At 34.6% G+C, this 19,568-nt stretch overlaps 1 protein-coding gene across 4 annotated transcripts in view; it reads left to right on the top strand.

Annotated features, from left to right (window-relative positions):
* Positions 1-19,568, top strand: part of LOC136026389 (uncharacterized) — a 65,343-nt gene that overhangs the window by 31,884 nt on the left and 13,891 nt on the right. For 2 of the 4 annotated variants that reach the window (XM_065702942.1, XM_065702944.1), the window contains 5 exons: positions 2,935-3,104; positions 4,768-4,921; positions 6,105-6,128; positions 6,931-7,078; positions 13,965-14,117. In XM_065702942.1, the coding sequence (XP_065559014.1) occupies positions 2,935-3,104; positions 4,768-4,921; positions 6,105-6,128; positions 6,931-7,078; positions 13,965-14,117 (649 nt within the window). The remainder of the gene's footprint in view (positions 1-2,934; positions 3,105-4,767; positions 4,922-6,104; positions 6,129-6,930; positions 7,079-13,964; positions 14,118-19,568) is intronic. The other 2 variants (XM_065702943.1, XM_065702945.1) reach the window with 1 other exon arrangement.

The raw sequence follows: 19,568 nt of genomic DNA on the forward strand, positions 1-19,568 counted from the left end.
CCGCTCCAACAAATGAAACTCTGCGCTCATTTATGCTCCTCAGAATCTAATTTTGTAAAGGAATTACATTGTTAGGTGCTTCTGATTTTTTTTTAGTTCTTGCTTGTGTCATAAGGCAGTTTGCGACATTGCCGCATTTCATGCAATATTGTTGGTTTTTAACTAATGTTTTGACACTTACGATGAGTGACTTAGACACTTACAGATGGGTGGTAGAAGACACTTACAGAATTTGCAGTCACTTCCATAAAATTTATTCAGAAAGTGGCTACTTTATGGTTTCTGATGTGTACTAAATCTTAATTTAGCTTTGCTTTTCCTCCACAGAAGCACAAAGTGCCTGCCAGATGCTCGTTTTTCTTCCTTTTCTACAATTTTTGAAGATATGATGTTATTCAACTATAGGGATTTCAATTAATCTTAGTTTAATCCTAATGTCACATGGGGTAGGATGCCTTTTTCTATGCTGGAATCAATTGTTAAATGAAGCAGTCACTTCTGTGAGTGTAAACATCTCTAGTAGGGATTTTCAGTGTCATTAAAAGGTGATATATAAATATTATGGACGCTGCGCTAAATGAGGCACTAATTACAATCAAAGTTCAAAGTTAAACGACAAATTCTATTTACTAATCTAAATTCTATTTGTTTGTTGAAGATAGCGTCATTTGGAGTAAAATTCGAGTAAACAATTTATCACAGATTATTTACTTTCAGGAAGGCAAAATGTGGCAGATACTGTTCCTTACTTTTATTTTTATTTTGAAGGCCGCATAGAAGTAAGAAAAATCAATTTTGGGGAGGTAGAAATTAAAATCAAGACCTAGAACTACAATTAAAACGAAAGTTGCCCCTGTATTTTTGGCCATAGCCCTGGGGAAGTAATATAACGATGAATTTCTCTTGTACTGTTAAAATTTATTGAGTATTGAGTATTTATCGAAATCTGTCGCAAAAATAGCCAAAAGTTATATTCAGGAGTAAAGGGAATTCTTATTTAGTTTATTAGGGAGATGCTTTCGCATAATCTCGTCACAGAAATTATATTCTGGGTCCTTTGACGGGTTGCTGCAGCTTAACTCAGGTTCCCGTATTACCAAGCAGAGATCAATCGCGCTGCGGCACTACAGGACGGGAACAAAGTAAATGTAAAGCGGCAGACATTCCTTACAGATTGAGAAAGACTGTATTGGAGAATTCGACGTGGTACCCTAAGAAAATATTTTTGTGGGAGAGTGACATTAAAATGCTTGGAAATTCAAATATTTGTTCTGCAGAAATACTTTTAATGGAATTCAAAGCCCCTGAATATACTTGACCTCCTTCTTCCCTAAAGGATTGAAAACATGGATTTGAATAATTTCTGATCAAAGCACTTTGAAAGTGTAAATTCGAGTGTTTTTTATATTTATTTAGAATAGATTAAAAATTACTTTTCAGTAAATCAAAATCAGAATGCCAGAAACTCAAGTCTTAAAAAAAACTTCGTAATTACGTGTGATGTTGCTTTTGGTCTTTCTATGGCAAAAATTGGATTTTCTTGGCTCTGAGCCAAGGTCGTATCCAGGGGGAGGGTTACCAGGTTCGATAAACCCTATAGTTTATCAACCCAAGCTGATAAATTCTACGGTACCACGAAGCCATTAGGGATTGAGATAGATGTCAGCAAGACCAAAGTCATGGTAACTACCAGGCATGACCTAGTCAACCCACCCGTTATCACCATAGGCAAGAGAAAGATTGAAATAGTTAACACTTCTTAACCTTTGTAGCCTACTCTCCTCTGATAACTGTCTTAGGTCTGATGTAAAACCTCAGCTTGCACTTACTAGCTTCCGAAGACTAGAAAACTTCTGGAAAAGTAACCATCTATCCAACAAACTCAAAATGTGTCTATTCAACAGTTTAGTAACTCCCATTGTCATGTATCAATGTGAAACATGGACACTAAGAACCGAAGACGAAAGGAAATTTCTAGTTTTCGAGGTAAGATGCCTCCGTCATATTGCTAGAATCAAATACACTTACCGCATCATAAATGTGGAAGTACATCAAAGTCTCCATTCCACTGAAATTAAACTCAGCAACATCAAGGAGCTGTAACTGCGCTGGTTCGGCCACATCAAGAGTATGAAGCCGATCCACCCCTCGAAAATCGTACTTGAAGGATCTCTGCATGGCTTTCGTCCACGACACAGATCACAAAAAACAATAGAATTAGAACTTAGATTTTGACAACGTTAAGTTAGCCCAATTATCACGTAGCACACGTGATGGAACAATGTAACAAGCCCTTAGGTTTGGGGTAGCAGGAAGAGTGGCCCCAAAACGTCCAATGAGGATGGCTGGGACCCAAGTAAGTAATTACTTGAAACATTCTTTCATAATGAAGGGGTAACATTATTTTTCTCCTTTCTACAGTTGTTGACCTTATATAATGATATAAACATGCCTTTGTAGAAATTTAAGGGATGATGTAATGTTCAAAAACAAAAAAGAAAAATGGGCAACTATAAGCAATAGAACAAGTAGACTAAAGAGTAAAGCAAAATGATCATGTTATAATTATCAGCTTTTGTTAATTGTTAATGATTTCAGGTACAATTCTTGCAGACTAAAAACCACAGCAAAAATAGAATTCAGTGTTTACAGCTTTTGCTAATTTTTAATGATTTCAGTTATTCTGAATGCTCTGTGACAAAGGACCAAAGCAAAAGCAATATTTCAGTGTTTTCAGCTTTTGTTAATTATTTATAATTTGAGCTACTCTGAATGCTGACAGACTAAAGAACGAAGCAAAAATAATATTTGAGCTATTTTCAGCTTTTACTAATTGTTAATAATTTCGGCTACTCTGAATCTTGGTAGACTAAAGACAAAAGCAAAAGTAATATTTCAGTATTTTCAGCTTTTATTAATTGTTAATGATTTCAGCTATTCTGAATACGTCAGTGTCCCTGATATCAAATACTTGGTAAAGTTGCCTACAGATATGCCCATGAGTGTTGCTGCTATGTTGCCAACTGGAGCGCTTTGGGCCCTTAATACACTGCAGAAAGCCGAACCATATGTCAGGAAGATTTTTTCAGAACGTGCTCCTGAGGGTGAGTTTAATTCAACACTATCCTTTTCCAACCCTCTTAGCCAAGTGGTTAGCACGCTAGACTTGAAATTCTTTGTTCGTGAGAACATGGGCTCGAGTCCTGGTGGCGCTGGTTATTTGGTCTGGAACGGGAGTCAGGGGTGTGGCTCAGCCAGAATTGACCCAGCTCTAAATGGATACCTGGAGAAATCTAGGGAACGCAAACAGGAAGGGTGTGGGGAAGCACAGGTTGGGTTGCCCCAACCCAGTGATGTATTTCCTGGCTGAAGGGCCATGAAACGGAAATCAGCACTGATGATTGAGACTGGAAAGTCCAGTGCCGTATTCTTTTCCTTTTACCTTATTCTTTTTTTTTTACTTAAGTCAACCGAGGGAGGTGTTATAATTTATGTATGCAAAGTAAATGCATACCCCAAGGATGGAGCGTCTGGTGCTTCTCCCTTGGAATGTTTCGTTTTATTTTCTGTTTCAAAATTATCCACAATTAAAAACAAAGTTGCCCTTTGTTAAGTGTTTAGACGAATGTATCTTAAAAATAAAAACGTAGGTTAACGCTATTTCTGTTGCTGCTCTTACAGAATAGAGATTTTTATCTAAGCACAATTATATTCAGCACCGCACATAATACATCAAGGGAATAAAATCCAAGAAAAAGAAAATCATCTGATGGCCCAACTCAGCTATGATTTCAATGGCGTCAAAGACCGTTTTTTAATTGGCGCACTTTTTAGGTCCTAGTATTTCAAATCTATCCTCCAATTTCACAATTATTGGGCGTCGAGCGGACGATTTAGGATTCCTTTCTATAGAGTCTCTTGTCCACTAGGTTTTCTAGGTTACATCTGTGTATTGATTTTCCTTCGTCTGACGTAAATGGATCTTTTCAAATTACGTAGTTCATGGGAAAAATTCCTCTTTTATGTCCTAGTCCCTGGGGAAGAACTTTTAATTTTTCTAAAAAAGACTTTTATTCCACACAGTTGAACAAAAAATGATAATGTCCTATAAGTTGTAGGTTCAGTGGTTTTATTTTATATAAAAGTTTCATAATGCTAAAGTGAATAGGAGTATTCAATGTTTATATTTATTAGAGATTTCATTTTGGAATATTATCCGTCTTCTTGGCTGGAGATGGGTCTGAATTCAAACGAGTCTCAAGATGGTGTGACTCAGGTCCCACCAAAGTTATCGCTTAACAACTTTATTTTGAAGCCTGCATCCATAGCTAAGGTTAACTCAAACGGTATTTTCGTTGCAATACCATAGTACACTTTAATGAGCCGCTAGTGATCACACAAAAGATAATATATTGGAAATTCCCAAGCGAGCATGCAATGACGAAGTAACGTGATACCCGTTTGATTTTTGCATCTGAACGCCAAACAAATTTGTATTTTTTTTATTTTACTAAAACTTGTGTAAAAGGTTTTTTTTTTTTTTTTTTTTTGTCAGATTCGAGTGGGTGCCAAAAATGAGCTTTACTTTGGACAGTTTTGCCAAAAATTGTTAGACATATAGGAGCGAAAGGATAAAAGAAGACATAAAAAATGGTAACGACAGGGATTAAAGATAAAACTATATAAAGGAAAAATAACTAAAGAACTTGAATATAATAGGAATTATTATAGAAAAATGTATTTAATTTTATTATCCCTTTTTTCTAGGTAAATGCAATGTGCTAGTTGTTGGAACTGGAAGTTTGGCTCTATGGGCTTTGAGGGTTGCTAGTTACTATTTTGGAACAGAAAGGCAACGAGTAAACGTCACAGTAGCTAGCTTGAGAGATGAAGGTATATCAATCGCGCATGAATTCAAAAAGTAAGTGCCAAAAAAAGTCCTTCTGAGCCAGTAACGGCTCACAGGGCGTCAAATCAATGTTTCAGTTGTTTTGTGCTTTTTTTCTTACAGGGACAGGCTCTAGACCTGTCACCCAACCTTGTAGTAGGGGGGGTGGGGTGAACCCTGGGCCCAAGCAGAGCATAAATACACTAAATTGGTAGATAAATAGCTTTAGCCCAGAACTGGAAGCATATTCACAGATTTTTTTGCAGATGAGCCAAAAATTGAATTTATTGCACAATTATAGTAAATCAGACCTATAAAAAAGAACCTTAATAATTAACTGAACATATTTTGCTAGTATTTTGAATTCAATAGTTCTATGGAATTTATTTGCATGATTTTACTACCAGGAGGGATTGTTTAGGAGGATAAAGGGGTTGGAGGAATAACCCTTCTAGGTTTTTACAAATATCTTTTTTGGTACTTTCATTAGAAAATCAAATAAACAACCAATTCCTATGACTATAATATAGTTTTTTCGCAAGATGTCAAAGTATGACTAGTTGTAGCTGATTTTTTATGTAGTAAGTACTGCAAAATCTTTTTTTTAGTCTATAGGGGAATAAATATGTGACAACAATCCAGTGTTACTACTGAACCAAGGGAAAAGAATGAATAGACTCGTGAGAGGCAACAAGAAATCCAGACATGCTAATCTATAGTGGCGGCAACGCACGAAAATATAGAGAACTGATTGGAGACGAATAAAATGACGCGCGATGCGCGAAATGTATTTTTTTTTTCGATTTTTTTTTTCAGTGAAGGTGCAAAAAGATGCCTATTCTAAGAAAATTTTATTTAGATTTGGATGTTTCTCTTTTTTGAGGGGGGGGCAAACGCTTTAAATTGTTAAAAAAATACGGAAATAAAACCTACAAACCGAGATAAGAGGGAGGGTACTGTCCTTAGGCATTGCCCTCTCATGCGCCCAGCCTGTGCCTGAGCTCTTTGCTCAGGCATTCCAGAAATTCCAGAAAGATTGAAATTGTTTACTTTTACTTTTCTCAGAAAGGTTAAATATAAGAATAACTACTTAATTCGAGCTATTTGTATGTGTATCTAGCACCGTCTAAGTGTTCTAAATATTTTCTTCAGATATATTAGATGCAGATGGCGTGTTTTTTCTAAAAAGTATTTTTTTTCTTTTTTGCCATCTCAGGAGTTGCATAACGGGAAAAGCAAGGTAATTTTTTGTACTATATATTTAAAATTTTGTGTCTTTGTGTTGGATTTAAGTACATAAACAGTTCTTTTAGTGGTTTAATATTGTTATTTCCTTACTTTAGAGAAAGTCAACTTGTCACCGAAACAAATGTTTGTCTACGTGACTGATGTAATATATGCAAACTTTTCAGAAACAGAACCCGACATCTATTTTAAAAGTATTTAAGAGAAAAGACAAGTAGGTAGTGTTCTGTAATAATCTACTTTTGTTAGTAGAAACTTAAAATCTAGTTTTGAAAAAAAAAAGAAAAAAAAACTGCCAAGAGAGGAAGAATCGCTATTTTTCATTAATAAGAAACTGTTAATAAGGGAAGGAATTAGCTTATCTATATTAAGTGACTTTTGAAAGTTGAAGTGACGGGTATATTCGTATTATATGTGGAGATGAACGATATAATTTTTGTTCATTTAAAAAATAATACTTCATAGCTGAATCGAGAAAATTTTTCTCGAATGCGATGTTAGTTCCGAATTTGAGAAAAGCTAGATTTTCTGAATCGGAATTTGGTTTTTAGATCTTCACAGTTGAAATTTTTGTTAGAACAATTATAACGTATCACACTCGTCCTCCTACCCAACTTTATTGAAGCTTCTGTTCGTAAAAAAATTCCTAGATATAAAGTCACATCTTAGAAAAAAATTCCAGTAGTGACTAGCTTGTTTTGATGCATGTACAGTAGTTTATAGTTTATATATTAAATAATGGATTAATATAATATTTGTGCTTATTACAATTAATACAATTGACTTAATTGTTGTAGTGTAAGTGTTGTACAATGGAACGAAGAAGTTTACGAGAAACAGCTTATTGAGCGGACAATCGATGCTTGTGGTGGATACGTTGATATTGTCATTGACTTCTGTTCCACGTCTAGATCATTGAATAGAGCTATACACTGTCTTAGCAGGGTAAGATGAGCTTATAATTTTTTTTTTATATAGTTAGAGTCTAGGATGCACCCAGACATTCGATTGGGGGTTGGGGTGGATAAGATAAAGAAAAGTCTGAAGAACTTTTTTTTTTCCTTTCCACAGGTACTTTGAAATTCGTCGAACAGAACAAAATGGCTATAAAATTTCCAACATTACTGTCAATCTCGTTTTTGAAAGTCTTCATTTATTTCTTTTGTGTTCTCCTTATGAATTCTCATTCAAATCAAATATTAAATTGTTTGTGTTTATTTTAAAAATAAAATAGATCTAAAAAGAGAACAATACTGGCATTAATATTTGGTACACATATTTGGAACGCAAAATTGGTAACACGTCGTGAAGAGGGAGCTTGATTACCTATTGTAAAAAAAACCATATTTGTGTTGGTTATCGTCGGCATTGAAAACAAAAAATAAAAATACTATAACATATTTGTAATTTAAAGTCCAGTAATGAGAACAGAAACATTTTAAGTGTTGTGAAATGTTAGTAGCAGACCAAAAATTGCAATACTTTATTGCTAATACGATAAGGCTATATATAAAATTAATGAAATGTAAGATTTAGTCTGTTAAAAAGTAAAACAAGTCGGCAAATATGTATTTTGACTAAAATCAAAGAGAATGGGTAACTAATAAGAGCGCAAACTGGCGCTAGTGTCAAAATAAAAAATCACCAATGCCATCTAGCGTCTTGCGAAATTAGGCTATTTTTTTTTAATTCGTAGACTTGGTTTTAATTTATTTAATTTATGTCCTGTGGTGGCGCAGTGGATTTGACCTTAGCTTGGTAATACGGGACCCAGAGATCGAATCACGCTGCAGAAATGCACTGCAGGGCCGACGCAGGGACCATAGTAGTCAAGAAGCGTCGTTAATTCTTAAATAAATAAAATTCATTTAATTTATTTAGGTGTATTTTTTCTCGAAAATGGCTCCATATTTTTCGGGATATTGGGTATTCTCATAAATTCTGGCTTAAAAAAACGATCTAGATAGGTCAGAAGCTTGAGAAAATTCGTTAAGAGCCTTAATTTTAGGGGAAAAATTATGTGAGTGACATCATTTTTATATACATCAGCATTGCAATGACATATGTCAGACTTGTCACACTTATATGAAACAATTATATATATATATATATATATATATATATATATATATATATATATATATATATATATATATATATATATATATATATATTTATATATATATACATACATATATATATATATATATATATATATATATATATATATATATATATATATATATATATGTCTATATATATAAAAATAAGTTGTTTGTCTGTGTACTGACGTCATGTCTGTGTGTCGTTTGTCGACTGACGTCATGTTTGTCAACTGATGAAATTACAGACCGGGACACCGGGACACAAATGACGACCGGGACACAGGGAATATAAATGACGACCGGGACACTCAAAGAGAAATTACAGACTGGGACACCGGGACACAAATAACGACCGAGACACAGGGAATATAAATGACGACCGGGACACAGGGACACAACTACAACGGGGACGCCGGGGGCACAGGGGGGATATATAAATGACGACCGGGACACAGGGAATGTTCGAAGAGAAATTACAGACCGGGACACCGGGACACAAATGGCGACCGGGACACAGGGAATATAAATGACGACCGGGACACTCAAAGAGAAATTACAGACTGGGACACCGGGACACAAATGACGACCGGTACACAGGGAGTATAAATGACGACCGGGACACAGGGACACAACTACAACGGGGACGCCGGGGGGCACAGGGGGATATATAAATGACGACGGGGACACAGGGAATGTTTAATTAGCAATCACTATCAACAAAGCTCAAGGGCAATCATTAGAATAATGAGATATAGATCTGAATACGGATTGTTTTTCCCATGGACAATTATATGTTGCATGTTCAAGAGTCGGTAAACCTGACAATCTATTTATATGCACAGACAATGGGACAGCGAAGAATGTTGTATATTCGCAAGTTTTACGTAGTTAAAAACATATATATATAAATCTATCTATATTCACAGGTGGGACACAGGGACACAACTACAATGGTGCGTAAATAATATGAAGCGTAACGACTTACGCACGGGGGGGGGGGCTTGGGGTTGGCCTGAGGCCAACAGCTACGCACGCTCCTCCTCCAACCTAATCTATTCAAGGCCGCCCTCTTTACACCCTCCTAGTAAGTTCCCATTTCCTTTAAATCTTTATTTATGAAATCCTCCCAACCCAGACAAGGACGACCTGCTTTCCGTGTAGCCCCAGACGGTTGGCCAAAAAGGACAATCTTTGGCAATATTTCATCCTTCATCCGCAGAACGTGGCCTAGCCATCTCAACCTTTCTTTCATTATAGCCGTAGAAAGCGGGATTGAACGACATTTTTCGTACAACCTACTGTTTGAAATACGGTCCCTCAGCCGGGTACCCAGAACAATCCGTAGGTAATTTCTCTGGAAAATATCTAGTAAATTTTCATATGATTTTCGGAGCGCCCATGCTTCAGAGCCATTTTTGATCACTGTCATCACTGTAGCTTCCAATATTCTAATCTTGGTTTGCAGACTTATCTTTCTATTTTTCCAAACTTTTTTTTTAACTGTGAAAGAACACCCTGAGCCTTAGCTATTCTACTTTTAACATCTTCACTGCTCCCACCGTCTTTACTAATAATACTACCAAGATAATTGAAGCTGCCAACCTGATCAATCTTTTTGTTACCCAACGTCACCTTTTCATCTTCCTTATTCCTAGCCTTAGTGACTTAGTCTTCTTCACATTAATTTTCAAGCCTGTTCTAGCAGCCTGAACTCGCAAAACCTCTGAAAATTCATTCATTTTGCTTACACTTTCATCTAATATGCTTAAATCGTCAGCATAGTCTAAGTCCAGGGGCGTTTTTCCTCCCCATTTGATTCTATGGTCCCCAATTGCCTTTCCTGTGCTCCTTAAGACGAAGTCCATCAAAATGATCCATATAAAGGGGGATAGAACACAACCCTGTTTAACTCCTGATTTAATACAAAACTAGTTGCTGATTTCCTTCAAATCTTCACGGGAAAAATTTCCTATATCGGAACTTTCTTTGGAAAATACTATCTGTCACAGCGGAAGGGGGATGTTTAAACAAAATTTGGAGAAGGTCATGATTTCCAGCATGAATTGAGAAAGAATAAAAATTAAATAAAAACAAGGCCATTTTCAAGTGACAAAAGGGAGAATTTTCTAGGCAAAATTGTTTGCAGAAGTTTTTACAAAGAAAAGAATTATCTGGGGGAATTTTTTTTGCGAAAGGAATATTTACGTTTAGGAGTTATACATGGAGAAATTTTTCATTGAAATTTTCTATAGGGGGTAAAGGCAGATTTGTTTGGCATTAAATCAAACAGAAATTGTTCTGTATATGAGGTGGACCACCTCTTCTTCAATATCTTACTCTTTACACGAAGGCCATTACCCCTTACAAACCAGTGCCCACAACAAGCTTCCCCTTGGCTCCTGTTAGATACGTTCATGTTGCAATTTAGGATACAATGCTTATAAATTCAAATCTTTCAACACTGATTAGACCATAGAGATCTTTAATGGATAAAGAGAATTCTGGTAATCAATAAGGCTAATAGCTATTCAGCTAAAGTAGCACCGCTACTTTGGTATCAGAAAAGACAGAACAGTCCCTTGCTTCCACCCATGTTCAACCATGTGTGTAAATTTAATATTTCAATGAGATGTAGTAAGACTTTCGTAACCCTAATTATTTGTCGCTTCAAGTTTTTGTTTAAGAATATTTCGGATGGGCCATAATTAAATGAAACGCTTATTTCGAAACAGAGAGCTTTTGTTCAAAATTTAGGATTGCACCAAATTTTCAACAGCGAGAGGAAAGCGTCTGAAAGATTTTGGATTAAATTTTGAGATTTGGATTAGATTTGGATTTAAGTTTGGGATTTATCATTTTGACATCATGGAAACGCTTAGAAATGGCTTTTTCAAGCCATTTTTGTAATCGAATGCGGAACATCCGGATACAAAACAATGAAATGTAATCGGATATCCCGATACCATAATTGAATCGTAAACCAAATAAAGTTATCAGTGCAAGGAAAAACCTATGATTTTTGGGTCATCAGAATGAGTGAAGTAAATCGTAGAAATTTGGGCCGATATCTACAAGAAAACGAAAAAATTATAATGAAAGAAAAAAAACTTAAAAAATGGCATCAGATGAAAGGAAAAACCAGCAAATTCATAAATGAAGCGAAATTAAAAATTAACAATTTAAAAACAAAGACCAAGATAAGATGAGGTTACTAAGAGAATACCCTTTCTGTAATTTCTTTCTGTAATACCCTTTCTGTAATCAACAATTTAAAAACGAAGACCAAGATAAAATGAGAATACCAAGAGAATACCCTCTCTGTAATTCCCTTCCTGCAATGAACAGTTTGAAAACGAAGACCAGGATAAAATAGGAATACCAAGAAAATACCCTTTCTGTAATTCCCTTTCCGTAACACCCTATTGTGTGTCATACTGTGTCACATTCTGAAATTCCACTTCGTTGAATAACTTTGGTACCACTTCGGTAGCTTTTTACCTGAAAAAGCAATAGGCTGTACGCCATAATTATGGTCTTTGAGAGATTTTGGAGGGAGTTTCTGTCTGTAAAGAGATGATTTGATACATTTTATTAATGATAGAATTTACCAAAGGACTTTTTACAAACTTTTGTGTCAAAAAGAAAAAAAAATTATTAATGTTGAAAAGAAGATAGACTACTGAGTAAAAAAATTAATGTCACTGCCAATGTGATAGATGGCGTTATGACATCTATAAACTTTTTTTTCTAGTTTACTTGTTTGAAAAGCCCGTCATACAAAAGACAAAAAGACCAAGTAATAATTAAGTAAAAGACAAAAGAAAAAAGCACATTAAAGAAAAAAACCAATTGGGAGAAAAGGATACATTTTTTAAGGTGGGAAGGGTTTTATCAACATATATAAATGATTTTTGCAAATGTTATAGTTTGTTTGTCTTGTTTTCGAGAGAAAATATTATTAAACCTCGTCTTGATGGACACCATTTGCCCTGGCTGCAGCATTTTTTGTAGGCGGATCATTTTTGAACAGATGGCTATGATTGGACAGTCAATATAACTAGACAGTCTTCGAACATCCCGACGGCTAAAATTGGCTATACAGTCGAAGCCGGCCCTGTTGAATGAGATTGATCAAGACGAAGCCTTTCTTTGGATTTAAGTGATTCTGAAGTCAACGAAACAGTGCTTCGTTGACTACAGAATGTGTCACCGTCTGTTTGTTAAAGTCTTAATCAACAGACCAACTTCTGTTGGTCTGTCAATTAATATAAGAGTCCTTACCAAAAAATCGCTTCAGATCTTTTAATTGCTTATCTTTCTTGCTCCTCCCTGGTGAATTTGATCGGAATCTCCTTCAGAGTACTGGCTTTCTTCTACTTGTTCAATCCTGATAAGTAGACCGGTTAAGAACCGAAGAATAGCACGTCTTAAAATAATTTCCAATAAAGGGAGATATAAAAGTTAATGTCTTTGCACTTTGTAGCGCAATTTTAGCCTTCTAAATTGTTATTTTTTTTCGGTACTACCTATTTGTTTCAGAAAAGAATATACCCCTATTTGGAGTGCATTTCTGATACTGTAAGATTTTGCTTCGTTTACCATGGTGGTACTAAAATATTAAATGGATGGATAGATTAATCCTTATTAATGTACCATCTTAAATCAGTATCTCAGTGAAACTCCGTATGACAACTTCGAATTTGACCCAACTCAAATACAGTGGTGTTTTGTTTTATAGTGTTTACAGTCGTTTTTGTGTTGCTTCATGTTTTTCTTAATTACTTTATTTTTTGTTCTATGTTATATTGTTTTTTATTTTTGTGGGCTAAATAAAGACTTTTTAACCAGAACAGGTAAACAATATACTTATCAAATACACAAGATTTTAGAAATTCGTTGTAATGTTCAGGACCTTACAAAATCAAACAGTTTTTGTTCTTCCCCTTACTACTTATTCTTAATAAACGCCATCTAGTGGGAACATTCATTTTTATATCTATACCCAATCTACATACCCTAGAAGTCTACTCCCCGTGAAAATAAAATAGTAACACCTTAGCCCGCATTCAATTTCTTGCCCGGAGCCAAAGATTTCCAAAGAAACAGCATTTGCCCTATTATGCCCAAATTCAATGTGAGGTTCTGGTTTCCATCTTGGTGTTATCGAGAGTTAATTAGGGTGTGTGCATAATCAATGTGAAAATAAATGCCTGTGGCGAATAATTCCAATTACGGGTGAATGCTTTTATGGTAATAAATAAATACGGTAATATTACGGTAATAAATACGGTAATAAAATAAATACGGTAAAATACGGCAATAATTCCAATTAGGGTGGATAAATATTATGTAGAATTTTCTTGTAAGCTATTAATTGGTTATGACTTTAAAAAAAAAACCACACAGATACAAAAAGTTAGCTTATAGAATTAGAACCATATTTAATCAAATACGTCTAAGTGTCATAATATCCTTTTTTTTTCTTGTAAACAAGAAGAAAAAAAAAAATCACACATGACATTTATAATAAAAGGAGACTGCTGGTTAGATAGGAACAACTCTTCTGGTAACCACTCGTAAACCTATTTCTCGTGACTTTTTACAGGTCAATTTTTTATAGGTCTATTTTCGATGGCTTTTAAACTAGCAACGCAATTTTTTTTTTACTGGTAAATTTTTGTTTTTCACGAATAGTGTATCTTATTTTGAATTTATCAAAATTTTAGGGTGGACACATTTTTTTGGGCACAGAAACTGCAGAAAAGCTACTTCCGAAATTTTCGCGTCGCGCTGAAGATCGTGGCATTCAGATGGAAGCCGTAGAAGGTGGATCACTTGAGCAGCTAAAATTACTTGTTGAACTCGTTTCAAGCAGCAAGGTAAGAGTTTGTATGATGAATTAAGGAAAACTGTTTCATTAATTTAAATGTATTGAAATTTTGCTTAAATTTAAATGAGAACCTTGACTCGGAGGCAATTAAGTTTAACACCTAGTATATTAAGGCAAAGAAATTAGCAGCAAAAATTTTAAGTTTTTATACATAAAGGAAGGGGAACGTAAATAGAATGACAAAATAAAATTTTGTTTAAAAGCGACGATCAGGTGCTCAAAGTGGTTTTTCAGTTTGAAATTGCATGATTTAAATTGATGATTGGTGACAATATGGTTTCTAGTCCAGGTCATTGGCTATTACTGCTACTACTACTAACAACTCACCACAGCACCAAGCCGCCTGAGACCAATACAGCTACGCACGCTCCTCTTCCATCCCAATCTATTCTAAGCCTTCCTCTTTACACCCTGCCAAGAAGTTCCCATGTCCTTTAAATCTTTCTTTATGACATCCTCCCACCCCAGATGAGGACGACTTGCTTTCCGTTTAGCCATAGACGGTTGGCCGAAAAGGACAATCTTCTGCAATCTGTAATCCTTCATCCGCAGAACGTGCTTTCTTTCATTATAGCCATAGAAAGCGGGATTAAACCACACTTTTCGTGTAGCCTACTGTTCGAAATACGGTAGTCAGCTGGGTACCCAGAGCAATCTGTAGGCAATTTGTCTGGAAAACATCTAGTAAATCTTCATCCGCTTTTCGGAGCGCCCATGCTTCAGAGCCATATTTGACCACTGTCATCACTGTACCTTCTAGTATTCTAATCTTTGTTCGCAAACTTATATCCCTATAAATCGTTAGGTACTTCCCCTTTTTCAAAAATCGTATTCATAATCTTCCGTAACTTATTTCTAGCCTCAGAGCTACCAGATTTAAGAAAGTCATTTACCGCACGATCAGCACCTGGAGCCTTATTATTTTTTAATCCTTTTAGTACTGTCGTTAATTGTTCCTCACAGAATAAATCTTCATTCACATCCAAGGCATCATAAACTTTTCCATTTTCCTCTATATCTTTTCCTGAAACTGTATCTTGGTTTAGCTTATTCTTAAAGTGTTCCGCCCATCTCGATAGGGAACCTTTCCTTTAATCTCTCACTAATTGTTAAACAAGTCTCTGTCTATTCAATACAGCATAAAAAATATGTATTCTGTTTCGCCAAAGATGTTAATCTAGGTGGTTAGCACAACAGTAAACTTCCAAAGCTGTCAAATTATTATTTTGAGCTAATTTTTAATGTTTTCCAAGCAGTGTATACTAGAATGTTTTTAGTAACTACCCTTACCTGAGCTAGAAAGAAATTACTGCTCGTTCAATAAAAAAAAAAAAAAAAAGCAACGAATTCTCGCTTTCTAATGATGTAAGTTTCATTAAATCTGAATATCTCTATCTCTGGCGTGAAACGGGAGAAGTTGAATGGTTTTTCTAAGATTTCCGGGAAAGTTGGTGTCGATTTTTTACTTTTCTATATTTTATTCGGATCTCTTATCGCAGCTATACAATCTATAGCAGTTGTGGTCACTTAGTATGTGGTCACACATACTAAGAAGGTTTACAATGGGCAAGATAGGGTGATCCTTAGTGGTATTGAACGGCCCTAACATTGTATTTATAGAACATACGTGAAAAATTGAAATGACCAGATATTGCTTCGGAAGGTCTGTATCAATACTATTTTGTTCCCAAAAGATATATTCTGCTACCATGTGTTTGTATCTTATCATATTCATCTGTAGATTGGGAAACCGCAGGGGTGTAGCTACAGTATTTTATTGGGGGTGGAAGAGGAGGTGCTGTTGAAGTAGGTGCTAATCAAGCGGTAGTGAAGAAAAGTAACTATTTAACAAACACGCTACTTTGTGAATTTAAAAACAATACACAATAAATTGTAAACAATAAACACACACTAAACAATCATAATTATAAGTGTTGGTGCTTGCCTTTGACTAAAATTGTTAGTAGTAAGCTGCAGTAGACGACAGTAGTATATCGTAAACATGCTTTCAGGTGAGTGAAGTTGAATGTTCTATGTACTCGGCATTTTTCAGCCAGATTCATCATTATTAATGCTGTATATATCTCCCCTCTTCTTCCCCCAGCCCCTACTCCTAGTACAGGATTCTCAATCTTATGATTGAACCAAGTCGTATTCTAATAGGCCGGGGTGTCGCGCTATTCATTTGCTTGTAATTTTGAATGGTTTTGACTCTGAAGATTTAATTTGTTGTATTAAACTTTTAGTACAGTGATTTATTGAAATACTAGCTGTTGGGGTGGCGCTTCGCGCCACCCCAACACCTAGTTGGTGGGGGCGCTTCGCGCCCCCCAAGCCCCCCCGCGCGCGTAAGTCGTTACGCGCCATATTAGTTACGCGCCATTGTAGTTGTGTCCCTATGTCCCACCTGTGAATATAGATATATATATATATATATATATATATATATATATATATATATATATATATATATATATATATATATATATATATATATATATGTTTTTAACTACGTAAAACTTGCGAATATACAACATTCTTTGCTGTCCCATTGTCTGTGCATATAAATAAATTGTCAGGTTTACCGACTCTTGAACATGCAACATATAATGGTCCATGGGAAAACAATCCGTATTCAGATCTATACCTCATGATTCTAATGATTGCCCTTGAGCTTTGTTGATGGTGATTGCTAATCGACCATTCCCTGAGTCGCCATCGTCATTTATATATCCCCCTGTGCACCCCGGCGTCCCCTTTGTAGTTATGTCCCTGTGTCCCGGTCGTCATTTATATTCCCTGTGTCCCGGTCGTCATTTGTGTCCCGGTGTTCCAGTCTGTGATTTCTCTTTGAGTGTCCCGGGCGTCATTTATATTCCTTGTGTCCCGGTGTCCCGGTCGTCATTTATATCCCCCTGTGCCCCCCTGCGCCCCCATTGTAGTTGTGTCCCTGTGTCCCGGTCGTCATTTATATTCCCTGTGTCCCGGTCGTCATTTGTATCCCGGTGTCCCGGTCTGTATATACATTCGTTTTTTAGTTTTATTTTTCTCCTTTATTTTTTCTTTTTTTTCTTTTTTAGTTTATTTAGATTTTTAGATTTTTTAGTTTTTTTATTAGTTTTTAGTTTTTTTGTAGTTTTTACCATTTTTTTAGTTTTTTTAGTTTTTTTTTTACTTATGTCCTGGTCGTCATTTATACTCCCTGTGTCCCGGTCGTCATTTGTGTCTCGGTGCTTTGTTGATTGCTAATTTATATTATATTTATATTTTTTATATTTATTAATATTTTTTTAGTTTTCTTTTTCTCTTATTTTTCAGTTTTTTCCTTTTTTTTAGTTTTTTCTTTTTTAGTTTTTAGTTTTTTTTTGTTTTTTACCTTTTTTTAGTTTTTTTAGTTTTTTTAGTTTTTTGGCTTTTCTAGTTTTTTTATTAGTTTTTAGTTTTTTTTTAGTTTTTGCCTTTTTTTAGTTTTTTCAGTTTTTTTAGTTTTTAGTTTTTTACCTTTTTTTAGTTTTTTTAGTTTTTTAGCTTTTTTAGTTTTTTTTCTTTTTAGTTTTTTTTTGTAGTTTTTACCTTTTTTAGTTTTTTTTCTTCTTTTGTATTAGTGTGAAATAATTCAGACGTCATATGCGGACAAACACGACGTTACTCGACAGACAGACAGACAGACATAACCCACAAACAACTTATTTTTATATATATTTATTCATATTTTTTTAGTTTTCTTTTTCTCTTTTATTTTTCAGTTTTTTCCTTTTTTTTAGTTTTTTTCTTTTTTAGTTTTTAGTTTTTTTTTAGTTTTTTACCTTTTTTTAGTTTTTTTTAGTTTTTTTAGTTTTTTAGCTTTTTTAGTTTTTTTATTAGTTTTTATTTTTTTTGTAGTTTTTGCCTTTTTTTTATTTTTTTCAGTTTTTTTTAGTTATTAGATTTTTACCTTTTTTTAGTTTTTTTTTAGTTTTTTAGCTTTTTTAGTTTTTTTTCTTTTTAGTTTTTTTTTGTAGTTTTTACCTTTTTTAGTTTTTTTCTTCTTTTGTATTAGTGTGAAATAATTCAGACGTCATATGCGAACAAACATGACGTCACCTGATCCATCCACAGATCCACACACAGACAACTTATTTTTATATATATAGATATTTAAGATTTTTACTAAATTGATCTGTTTGTGAGTTTTCCGATTTATATTAATAAATAGTCCTGCTTTATGCAGGCCACATAAAGCTGAAACAAAAGTCAAAGGCAGTGCAATAGCGCTGTCTAAGTAAAGATACAGGATAAGTAAAAGTACTACCACAGATCAGGCAACATTACATTGTGACATATTACCCACATTTAAATAGTGACCGTATTTGTTTGACGAAGAATATCCAGAAAATCCAAACTTTGCTTGGCATCATTGTGGCAGAAACCTTAAAGTAACTAAAAATTTCCTGGGATGCCAATTGGAAGGGAAATTGACTCCTAGAGTTAGAAAGTTACCCTCTCCTTTTGTATCTTTGTAAAAAAAAGAATTCTATAAAAACTACACATAAGTTTTCTTGTGTAAATAAGGGTAAGGGGTTTATTCATTTCTGGAGGGGGGTTACACTGGATATCGCTTTTATGTCTATACTTCCTTCACAAGCGAAGCTTGGTCTCCTAGCGCTGCATGATAAAACTTATAACAATAGAAAAAGGGAATGCGTTGGTACCGCATTTTACATGCACAACAAATTTCTAAACTGTGAGAAAATATACATATTTTGTTTAAACTAAAAATTAAAACAATTAAATGATCCCTGGAGTGGATCACCCTCTACTGAATTCCATGACCAAGCTACAACCGATTTGACCTATATAGCTATAGTACGAATCATTATAAAAAGCACCAAGTCGTGTTTTCTTTTTCAATGATTTCTTTTTCATTCAAGAAATTATATTCATTATATATCGACCTTCTTATTCTTCAGTGATTCCCTTTCTGTCCGATTTGCAGATGTAGACGGTGTACTCATTTCTTCTTTTGAAAGTTTTAAAACAAGAGAATCTCATCTTGAACTGACAGATTTTAGAAAGTAAAAGCACCTTAAATATCAGGGAAAAAAAATTGACACGAGCAAATGTAGTAAAACAGGAAGCATGAACATTTTTCAATTTGCCTTTAACTAGGCTGAAATTTTTACTCGATGCTTATACATTAGGCTTGTACATTATACATTGCGTGGCTTTAAAGGCAGTATTTTTGAAAAAATATTTATTTGCGACCTATTACTAAGTTTAATGGACCCGTATTTTTCTCGTTTTCTTATGTTAAAACGACCATGGATTAATTAAAAAAAAATTTGCTCAAAGTAAAGAGAAAAGCCTCCATGTTTTGTAAATTAAAAATAACTACGCTTTAATTATCACTCTGATTAGTCAGTCATAAAGTGCAACATTTTATGACTGTAGCATTACATGT

This window comes from Artemia franciscana, chromosome 4, assembly GCF_032884065.1.
Source record: "Artemia franciscana chromosome 4, ASM3288406v1, whole genome shotgun sequence".
NCBI classification, from domain to species: Eukaryota; Metazoa; Arthropoda; class Branchiopoda; order Anostraca; family Artemiidae; genus Artemia; species Artemia franciscana.